This window comes from Perissodus microlepis, chromosome 12 (genome assembly GCF_051167445.1).
Source record: "Perissodus microlepis isolate ML-2025 ecotype Zambia chromosome 12, ASM5116744v1, whole genome shotgun sequence".
NCBI lineage: Eukaryota > Metazoa > Chordata > Actinopteri > Cichliformes > Cichlidae > Perissodus > Perissodus microlepis.
The window spans coordinates 35,338,125-35,349,934 of NC_140472.1; the positions used below are offsets into that span (position 1 = coordinate 35,338,125).

Below are 11,810 nucleotides of genomic sequence, written 5' to 3' on the forward strand. Positions count from 1 at the left end.
GTTTTGAAGGAATAGAACAGAACAGAAATATATCATCAATATTGATCCTCGGCGTCCTGCTCCTCTGCAAACCTGTCAGACTTCGGTTTATAGGGTGATTAGCAGCTCTTTATTACACCACACATGCAAACACTTCCTTCTTGTTCTCATGCAGATCATTTCTTCTTCTCTTTTCTTTATCAGGTGTTAAATGCTCTGAAACTCAACGACTCACAGTTTCTATGTTGAGCTCACAGGATGTGATCTAACCCTCAGTCAGACAGTAAAAACAGACCAATGGGAAATGAGACGTGCTGATATTGTTTTAACACCTGAGGTCACATTTATCATAAATAATATTAACTATGTTGTTCCAAGCTTTAAATAAAGAAGGCTGCTGGAATAATAATGAGATAAACAAAGACACAGAGTTGATGGAGATGCTGAAATCATGACTCTATGGATGTGCTGGATAACAGAGATCCTCTGAAACAATGAAAGAAAGAGAGGAGGAAGGAAATGTGTCTTTTTATTCATGCCTTCAGCTTTATTAGAAAGTTAGAGAAATATCATTGTTGGTTTTTTAGCACAAATAATTGGAATGAGAAATGAACAAATGAGAAAGCGTGCAAAAATAAGAAAGAATATATCTCTCTGATTGAAGAGAGCAAAATAAAAAGGAATCCTGCAAAATCCTGCAGCAGGAATTTGCAGCTTGTTTCAGGAATTTAAGCATTTAAGCTGACTTTAATGTTTCCTTGATCCACTGTAGTTGTCCCTCTGAGACAAACGAGTAGACTCCAGGTTTTTTAATGACACCACAACCCCGTCCAAAAGAAGTGACTCCAACCAGCGCTCCATCGCACAACAGCGGGCCTCCTGAATCCCCCTGCAGCAAGAACAAACACATGACAGTGTTTCAGGTGTTGAGCTGAATGAACATTTACTTCAAACAAGGAAAAATACATGTATTCTTCATACGTACCTGACAGGTATCAGCGACGTTTGCACCATCTGAACCAGCACATATCATGTCTCTGGTGATAACAGGGTCGTGGTTGTAATAATCACGAGAGTTGCACTTCTGCCTGTCGACCACAGTCACATTGACAGACTTGAGGACGTCTGATGCTCGTTTTGTTTCGGTTCGTCCCCATCCAGCCACCAGACACGTGCTGCCAGCTGCCGGGTCTCTCACAGTGTTGCCAAACTCGAGCCACTGCACTTCCCTGGTCAGAGTCACTGGTTCCTGAAGCTAAAAAAAGAAACACTGAGTGACACTGATGTAGTAACTTTACAGAGTTGGTCTTAAAGCTAATATTTATGCAGCACTGTGCTAAAGTCTTGAACCGTCATTTATTTGCATGTTTTACTTTGAAAATGGGAAATATGTGCAGTATTATTGAAACGTAAACATACACAGACATACATCATGTAAGGTGAAAACAAATGTATTAATCTTGTTGCATTTTTACTTGACTTATTTTTGGTTAGTTTACCACCTTACCTTCACCAACATGAGGTCGTTGCCCTTGGTTACACAGGTATAGTTGGGATGTGGAAAAAGTTTCTCAACCTCTCGGATCTGCTTTGAATCTTTTTCCTTTTTCCTGATGGAGTGCGCTCCCAGGACCACCTTATACATACTGTCAAAGAAAAGTTACAGGTTACACATTTAAAGGTTTAACAGATCAGGAGTTTCTATAAGAATAATCATATTAATGCTATTAGTGTATATATTAATACATTTGGCTGCGTAATGGCTGTTACTAAGTCTCTGATGATCATCAGAGACTTAGCAACATCGTAGCATCGTATTTCCTCCAGCTGAAGCACAAATTTCAACAATATAAAATATTATAAATCAAGAATAAGAAAAAAAATAAGAATTCAATAATATAAAATGTTTTAAGAGTTGTAAATATCTGTACAGCCATTGGTTTAAACAGCTTGACATGTATAATTATAGAAACGTGGGTTTTTTGACCTTTGAAGGATCGATTTTACACATTTTACTTCTTACTTTCTTGTTCCAGCTCTGGAGCAGCTGGAATACCTTAAAAACGTTCAGCTTTACTATTTAAAAGGCAGATTTTCTTCATGTGTGAATGTAATGAAAGCTGAATTAGAGAAACATTTATTTTTTTTAAATACATTTATGATGTGATAAACCTCTGTTTTCATTCAAGCTGTTGTCTTTCAGGCATTTCATGGAGACAAACTTTGAGTGGTTTCCACAAATACATTCACCTGTTTGGTTTCTGTCTATAATGTAAGAAAACAAGAATATAAGCTGAGGAAAGACATGTAAATATAGCAACGTGCTAAAATGTTTGTACTGACCTTCGCAGTAAAATGGTAAGCAGCATTGTGTAATAGCAATGTCATTTTTAATGCACTACCTCTAAACCAGTATGTATTAGTAGAGTGAGTGTATGGACTTTACAATTTATCACAATTAAAAAAGGAGACAATGTTTCACACGGTCTGTAAAAAATAAATAATGTAATTTTTTTTTTTAGAAAAAAAAATAAGAAAAAATGAAAAGTTCATGTTCCTACCGAGTGCAGTGGGCAGCCGTCAGCACCCACTGTGGATGGATCAATGTCCCTCCACACGCAGACAGTTTACTTCTTAAATAAGCCATGAAAGGCAGCGAGTGCGGCTCAACTTCTTTCCCTTGAATGATCTCAGAACCGTGACCTGAAACAAAAAGAAAATATCCAAAAACATAAATCAGCACATGATCAAGTCAAGAACAGATGAGTGGAAAAACACTCTGCACCAAGATATCAGCAATGTGTTCTTTGTTGTTTACATAACACAATTATTCATTAATTCATTAAAGCCCAATAGAAACGTTACTCACCTGGCTGTGTGATGAAGAGGAGCACACACGAGAGGAAAAGACTGAAACTCCTCAGGCAGAACATTTTTCCTGGCTGTGGTAGATCAGATGTTGAGTGCAGTGAAACCCACTGTGATGAATTACACACAAAACTGAGGAGTGCTGATGTTGTTTTAATGCCTTTTGTCAGACTGGTCATAAGTGATGACCTTAAGCTCTTTTTATATCGTGCATTATCTCACATCAAAACTTGGTGCAACACTTTGAGCAACACGTGTGAATGTTTCTAGCAACAGCTCACAGTTTCAGTGGGTGTGTGTCCACACTGTCAGTTACACTCATGAGTGTTTCTAAATGCCCCATTTTAATTAGAATATTTATGAAAGTAAATGATCTGAAAGGACAGAGCGTACAAACTACAGACCAATACTTCAGAATACAATAACTGAACACTATTTCCCTCAATCAGCCACACTAATTATTTGATCCTCTGCTGAAACTGATTACAGATTACTCATTAAGTGTATGAAGCACACCGATCCACTGAATCAATTCACTCCATGCTAACCTCCTACCACCGTGGGTAAGACCGAAGGACATCAGGGACACGACTGAAGACGTACACAAGGCTGGGATAGACAACAAGATCATCAGCGATAAGCTTGGTGAGAAGGTGACAAGTGTTGGTGTGATTATTCAGAAATGGAGAAATGTCACTTCCTCAGTCTCTCTATGAACCCAATTACAAGCAAAGACTCTTCAAACGCACCACAGCAGCTTCTAACTTCTCCTTTTCTCCCTGCAGACGCTCCGGGTGTATCCCTACAAACTGTGTTCCTGCCAGCAGCTCTCCTTCACTCAGAGAAACCATCACTGCTTTTAATACAACTGCAGTCAGCTGGAGTCTGCTCTGAGTTCACTTCAAGCTTAAACATTGTGAGTTTAGTCTCTGTAATAAAAGAATTTCCCAAATATGAAATAAAGTTGTTCTTAAATTAAAGGCATAAACATTAAAATCTGACTCTGTGTGTGTGAGAGAGATGGATGGATACAGTATCTCACAAAAGTGAGTACACCCCTAAGTAAAAAAGGTCCACTCTCTCATGCTGTTATGTCAGAGGGAGTCACTTGGGGAGGCAGTGTAGTAACATCCATTTCATTTGACGTAAAGTGGTAGAATGATACAGAATGAAGGACTTGTGAGGAGCCTGCATGGCTGCAGTACACTGCAAAAATCGTAGACACATTTGTGTGGCAGCAGTATGGAAAACAGTCTGTTTCATTGGAAGCAGACGTGTTTGAGGTACATGTAGTGATCAGAACCAAACACATAGCTCAGAATTTAGAGCCTTTATGTTGACACCATTGCAGTTGTATCTTTCACTGTCTGAGGCAGATCGTGGGGAAATGGGGAAGCAGGACCCAAATGCTGGACTCTTGGATGCAGACAGTGCGTTTATTTACAGTGCAGTAAATAATTACACAATAAAGAATCCCTGTGCGTCCCGATTTCCGTTCATTGCCTTCCTCCCAATGCTCGTGCTCCGCGTCTCCCCTCCCGTGATTCTCATGTCCTCTCGTTCCCGCACTCCTGCTGGAAAAGCCACAGAAGCAGCCGTTAGCACTCACTTCAATACCAACAGACTAACACGCACTGGAAAAACTGAAAACGCTAACGGGTAATCACGCAATAATCCAGTGTCGAGGAGCACTCAGCCGCACTGCTACGTAGCTCCCCTGACAATCCTGGTCAGCTGGAGGTGTGTGTGTTCCTCCTCCTCGGGTGTGGCCAGCCTCCCAACGGGACACACCCACTAGGCCTGGTGGTCCAGGAAAACCAGGACATCACACACATGCACAATACAAAGGGAAACCACACACAAGCCGCACACATAATCACGGTACACACAACAGCATATAAATAAGTTCAAAACTGCTCACGGACCCTGGGTCCCCACACCCAGGTCCCTGACAGCAACATGCAAGAAGCTTTTTTGTTTCATCCACTGCTCAATTAAATTAGGCAGTAAAATCTGAACTAAACATACTAATATTTGCAGCTACAAACACACACTGATCATGACTCATTGATTGACTGATTATTTGAAACACATGCACCCTCACGTACCCAGGTCATGATGTTAAAACACACTTCATGATATTTATTTGAATATCATTTCTATGCTTTGGCTCTCTGTAGATGATCCAGAGGTCTGCAGACTCTTGAGTTTCACTTGACGAGCAGCTCTTTGGTGCACTGCGTCACACTCTGTGTGCTCTCTTAACTGGACATTTGCAGCCTGGATGGCTTCAATGGCCTCAGTTAGATCACCAGTTATGTTTTCTAGAGCTGTACTCATGAATCCTTCTTTACATCTTTGTTAGTTCATTTCCTCGACACATTTAAACAAAGCTACTGTGTCAGAGTGGAGTGTCACTGTCTCCTCTAACAGACTGTGTGCACGTAGCAGGCTGGTTTTGTCGCTGTAGATCATCCTGGACTGTTTGTCTTCCTGTGTCCTATTTAGACCGTGTTAAACTTAAAACTGCTTATGTGACAGGATGTGAGTGCCGTTCCTTTTAAAGTTTGGAACATGCAAACAGCCATGAGGGACTCCTTCATTAAACGTTTGCCTAGCAACCTGGACTGAAGCTTACAGCGGGACTAAGGGACCCAAACAGGAAGTTAGAAGTTTTGTTGCAGCCTGATAAATAAAGGCCCATAAACAGGTGACAAACAACAAACCGGTTGGACTGTGTACAAAACTGAAAGCTGTGAATAATGATAACATCACCTAACATGTCACGGTCCTGGGTCTTTGACCAGAAGTTTGATTTTTTTAAATTTATTATTTATTCTTTTGGATGATTTACTTTCACTCTGGTATTTAGTGTTGAGTATGATAGTCTAGTCCAGGGCCGATGTCCTGCAGGTTTTAGATCTCACCCTGGGTCAACACACCTGAATCACATGATCAGTTCATTACCAGGCCTCTGGTGAACTTCAAGACATGTTGAGGAGGTCATTTAGCCATTTAAATCAGCTGTGAAGGATCAAGGACACATCTAAGACCTGCAGGACACCGGCCCTCGAGGCCTGGAGTGGCCCACCCCTGGACTAGTCCTTAGTTCCTGATGATGTCAGTTCTTTTCTGTGTCCAGTCTGTGTCCGTCATGTCTCCATGTCAGTGTCACGTTCACGTGTCTTAGTCCTGGTCTCTGTGTTTGTTTCTTTTCTCTCGTCCTGTGTGCATTGTGTCTCTTTACTCTGTAATTAGTTCCAGTTGTCTTCCCACCTGTTAGTCATCGTCTTGTTAGCTGCTGTGTCCTCGGTTTTCTCTGTTCCTTGTTGCGTCATCTCAGCTAGCTGTGTGTTCAGTTTTCTCCTTGCCTGAGTTTTTGTATTTCCTGTAACAGCAACGAGGCTCCATTTAATTTGCCTTTGGTTCCTACTCTGCCTGCACACAGTGCACCATGACACAACAGGCTAAAGTAAATGCATAAAGCATTCTCAGCAAAGTGATCACATTCATATGTAGGGTCAATCATACAGTTAGAACAGATGGACAGTTTAATGCCTCGAACAGGTTATTGCTCAACAAGCCAGATCTGTCACTGTCGCTCTACACGAGTGTTATTGTCCTCTTTTTTTGTTCTCCTCAGAGGTTACAGTTACAGTACACTGGATCGTTCCTTGTGTCTGTATCACTGTGAAACTAAGCTTAGATTATTGTCATTTTCATTCTGTGCTCTAAAGACTGACGCACATCATGTCAGGGTGTTGTTTAAGGATGTTTGTGGTGAGTGATGTGTTCAGGGTCCGGGCCAGGGGACTTCTTGCTCTGTGGCTTGTGGTCATATGCAGAACACTAAAAATGGAGGACTGAAACAATTCGTCATTGCACAGTAATGTGAAAGATTTAGGAGTTTGGTTTGGGCTCGTCGGCAGGTGAGGCTGAGACACACCGGAGCTCCATCAGCTCATCACACTTCCCTGCATCAAAGACTGTGCCGGGACCCGAGGTTGTGGCTGTGTGTGAGACAAAACTGCAGCCGCGTGTTGTTAGAAGTGACAATCGAAAAAAGAAAAGTGTGAAAGAGTGAAGTATGTGGTGCCAAAAGGAGTTACTGCAAAAAACAGGACGCTTTGAAAGAACCATGAATGAAAGAAAGAGCCACGAGCTTTATTAGAAAGTAGAAAGAATAGAAAATGTGTCAGGACAAATTGTTGTTTTAGGATTGTTTGTTTGTTTGTTTTTTAGCACAAATACTCCAGGAGCAATAAAATACACAAGAATTTATGCTTAAAAATTCAGCATAAAAAAATTCTGGCCACAATTTTTAGTTTGTAACACAGGAGATGGTGACAAACCATGACTGACAGACTGAATAAACTCACTTTGTTTTATGTTCATGGATTATGTGTGATAATCAAAAATAATTGAAAAAGAGAAATTAAAAATTAAAATTTGAGTGAAAATAAAATCTTTTCACAAATCAGTAAATTGCAGGGTAAAAAAGCTCATTTTCCCCTGTAGAAATGTGAAGATTGCTTTTGGAGCTGTCATGATCGTTGCGAGGTCATCACATTTATACGGGGTTGTGTATACACGTGTAATTACAACAGCTAAAATGAAAAACAGCAACCCATAAACCATCACAGTGGCTGTGCCTTTTTTAATACTGAATGGCTAAAAAACGTGTTCAGGTCAGTCCAGTTAATGCCGTCGCCTTCAGTTCCTGCAGTGGAAACGACTGACCATGACAGCAAAGCTATATGTGCAGAATGTGAGCAAGCTAGCAGAAACTAAAAAATGAGAAATGATAAAATGGATAATGGTCTACAGAGACATCACCGAGAGATTTAACATGAAAGCATCAAAGATTCTCCTCTTGCTCGTGCAGACTGACGCCTGTGCTTTCATGACATTTAAGCTGACTTTAATGTTTCCTTGATCCACTTTAGTTGTTTCCCTGAGACAAACGAGTAGACTCCAGGTTTTTTAATGACACCACAACCCCGTCCAAAAGAAGTGACTCCAACCAGCGCTCCATCACACAACAGCGGGCCTCCTGAATCCCCCTGCAGCAAGAACAAACACATGACAGTGTTTCAGGTGTTGAGCTGAATGAACATTTACTTCAAACAAGGAAAAATACATGTATTCTTCATACGTACCTGACAGGTATCAGCGATGGGGCTAACACGTTAACGAGCTAACCAGCCCCGCGCGGCGATCTGTGTTAACGAGGTATTAGAGATTTGCCGCGTTAATGCGGTTTTGCCGTTAATGTCATTTTAATGAGATTAACGCTGGCAGCACTAATATATACATAAATATGCAGCATTGTGCTGAAGTTTTGCATCATCAGTCATTCACTCATTTATTTTTATATTTTCCTGATTGGAAATATCTGCAGTGATTTGTTGAAATGTGTGTGAACGTGTGTAAAAAGAAAATACTTTATTTAATATGAAAATGTTGCATTTTTTCTTTGCTTGCTTTTGGACACTGAATCATCTCCTTACCTTGAGCAACATGAGGTCGTTGTCCAGAACTACACCGGTGTAGTTGGGATGAGGAACGTGTGTCACAACCTCTCGGGTCTGTTTAGAATTTTCTTCCCGTTTCTTGATGGAGTGTGCTCCCAAAGTCACCTTATTAATACTGTAAAACACACACACACACACACACGCACACACACACACACACACACACACACACACACACACACACACACACACACACACGCGCACACACACACAGACACACACATTCTAGTGATGACTGCTTACCTATTTTAAAAGTTAAAAGTTCAGGTTCAAAAACAATAATCATAATTGTCTCATTGCATGTGTGTTATTATATAGCACAGGGGCGTCGGACTCCAGGCCTCGAGGGCCGGTGTCCTGCAGGTCTTAGATGTGTCCTTGATCCGTCACAGCTGATTTAAATGGCTAAATGACCTCCTCAACATGTCTTGAAGTTCTCCAGACGCCTGGTAATGAACTGATCATGTGATTCAGGTGTGTTGACCCAGGGTGAGATCTAAAACCTGCAGGACACCGGCCCTCGAGGAGTTTCCACCTCTGGCCTACAGGAGAGAGGAAAACTCTGATGCAGCTGTTATACATAACACCTTCAAAGAGGATCAGCTCTACTCTCTAAGAAACAGCTTTCCTTTGGGTTTGTGAATGTTATTAATTTAAATTACAAACATATTTTGTGTAGCATCATTTTTTGGACTGTGATCACGTTCTCGTTTCATTAAAGAGCAAACCTGTCTACTTGTTTTCTAGTTTTTTCCTCTCATGTAAAGTTGCAAAAATGTTCATACTGCTCATATCAGTAAAATGTTTGCTGACATTATTTTTTGCTACTATAAATATAAATCCAGCAACATCATGTTTATGTCCTCACTCACAGTCAGTATATCAAAGTGTGCAGACATGTGATCCCACGCTCTAAACTATCAAAATTTAAGAAGGTCACAATATATTCTCTTCACAGTCTGTTAAAAACAAATAGAATAAATAAGCAAATATATTTAAAGAATAAGAAATGTCTTTTTTTTTGCCTGTCCTGTTTGGCACTGTAACAATCAGTATGACTGTGTGAAGGCCAAAAAAAGCCCAACAGATTGACTTTCACAAGTGGATCATTACAGTTTTTGTCATATTGGTCCACTTGATTGTCATAGTTCATTCGATCTTCAGTATTTACTTGTTTTACTTTAAGGTTATTACAGTCAGAACGGACAGGAGCGGGGACGGGAAAGACAAAGGAAAGAGAGACACAGATAAAAGACAGCAGATCTGTTTGATCACCTGCTGAAAAAAACAAGCAAAAAGAGAAACACAGCAACAACCAACATGAGCATCAGTAGCAGTAAATAATAAATATTGAATGCTACACAAGACTGACAACACACGATTATTTAGAGGCAGCAGCCACCCAAGATAGTGTTTGTGAGCATGGCTTTGTATTCATAAGGTTTCTTCGTGTAACTGTCTAAGAGTGGGTGTGGGGTGCCATAGCCCCGCCCCCAGGGACATGAAGTAGGCGTGGTGGAGATCCAGACCCCAGACAATTCGAGGCCCCCTAGAGCACGGGATTCTTACCCAGTGCAGTGGGCAGCTGTCAGGACCCACTGTGGATGGATTAATGTCCCTCCACAGGGATATTCACCTGTCACATAAGCCATGAAAGGCAGTGAGTGTGGCTCGACTTCTTTCCCATTAATAATCTCAGAACCACGACCTGAAACAGAAACCAAATATCAGGACGCATAAATCAGCAGATGATGAAGTGAAGAACAGATGAGTGAAACAAACACTGCACCAACTGCTCTGAAACACTGAACAATATCAGGAACTTTGTGTTACGCTTGTTTACATGAAGATTAAAATTATCAACAAATAAATTAAATTACAATAGAAAACATCACTCACCTGGCTGGATGATGAAGAGGAGCACACAGGAGATGAGAAGACTGAAATTCTTCAGGCAGGACATTTCTTCTTCTTCCCTCTTTGATCTGTTGAATGCAGTGAAACCCACTGTGATGCTCAGCTTTATGTGCTGAGCTGAGGGGGCGTGGTCTGAAAATGGTGGGTAAGATAAATGGACACACACACACACACACACACACACACACACTGTAAATGTGTGCCACAGGAAGATTTACTGCCACAAATCGGAGGTGGCCCAAAGGAAAGCAGTAATCGCTCACACACTTCTAAACAAAGTGTTTTATTATCCTGATCATGATTATTATGATTATGAAATAGTATCAATACTATGAACAAGCACAAGTTAAACCACGCCCACAAAATATAGCAGAGAGCCCCGTCTCGTGAGCCCAGAGTTATTTACTCCAAGAAATCTTTGAGGCTGAATCTCATTTACAGTCATGCTGAGTTACATTTAGAGCAGAAGTGACAACAAACACAACATATAACAAAAAACTAAACCAAAAGAAAGAACACACAAATGAACACGAACATGTGACTCATGTGCAACAACAGAGTGACATTAAAAACAGTCCTCTCGCTCTTTTGGTCTGTGTCACTGAAAATTATACTTCAAAGGTTTCTAAAAACTGTGTTAGAGAAAAAAAGGATAAAAAGGAGACAGCTTGAAACAAATGAAAGAGCATTTCTGAAAGTAAATGATGACAAAAGACACAGTGTCCTAATATTTACACAAGTTGTCAACACAGTTTCACCAAAGGTTGCAAAACTTTATCGCTGACAGTTTTTCCCAATCGAGCTGCCACAGAAATGCTGCTGCGGTTTTTTTTAATTGACATTGAAATTGAAAGCCTTTATTGTCATTATACACAGTTTAACGAAATTGGAAACAGCTCTATAAAAGTGCACACATGCTTATAGCACATTATAAAAAACTATACAATAATTTAAATATACACTTTTGCCTTCCTTCCTATTATTTGAGTTAAAACAAAATAATATATAATTATATAAGGTGACAACAGGCATTGGTAATTATTAGCTTTAAATGATTTCTTTGAACTTTTCCTTTTTCAGGGTGGAATTATTATACAACGTACATTATTAGTGTCTTTAAAAGTCACACAGTCACAAGTTTGCACACTAATGTTTTTTTCTCGAGGAGTTTGAAGAGCACAACCAGCCTCGCTCCTCTCAGCCAAAGCGAGTACAGTTATAAGAACAAGAACCTTTACAGAATATAGACCAGTGTTCAAACTGTAACATGCTACTTATGTACTTTGTACATGTGTGAAACCGCTTGGGCAGCGGTTGTCCTTCTCTCCTGGATCGGCTGGAGCTTTCTTTTGGCGCCTTCCCAGCTTTGACCAAAGTCCAGCTGGGATAACCACATTTATCCCAGCTGGACATCTACAAGCTGATGTGTACCGTAAACCTACACATACAGATCAGTATCTAAAACTGGGCGTCATCAGGACGCTACAACACAGAGCGAACACCATCCCCACT

At 40.5% G+C, this 11,810-nt stretch overlaps 2 protein-coding genes across 2 annotated transcripts; both read right to left on the reverse strand.

Moving 5' to 3' along the window:
• Positions 1-526: 526 nt before the first annotated feature.
• LOC146376775 (granzyme K-like) lies at positions 527-3,024 on the reverse strand. The gene is made up of 5 exons (XM_084945420.1): positions 2,849-3,024; positions 2,541-2,682; positions 1,487-1,625; positions 965-1,234; positions 527-868 (listed from the first exon to the last, which is right to left on the reverse strand). Exons 1-5 carry the CDS (start codon positions 2,910-2,912, stop codon positions 716-718), a joined length of 768 nt encoding a protein of 255 aa, XP_084801546.1. The 5' UTR covers positions 2,913-3,024; the 3' UTR covers positions 527-715.
• Positions 3,025-7,757: 4,733 nt separating this feature from the next.
• On the reverse strand, positions 7,758-10,358 carry LOC146376776 (granzyme K-like). Its single transcript, XM_084945246.1, has 5 exons — positions 10,281-10,358; positions 9,951-10,089; positions 8,353-8,496; positions 8,007-8,028; positions 7,758-7,910 (listed from the first exon to the last, which is right to left on the reverse strand). The coding sequence occupies exons 1-5, from the start codon at positions 10,342-10,344 to the stop codon at positions 7,758-7,760; spliced, it is 522 nt and encodes a 173-aa protein (XP_084801372.1). The 5' UTR covers positions 10,345-10,358.
• Positions 10,359-11,810: the final 1,452 nt, after the last annotated feature.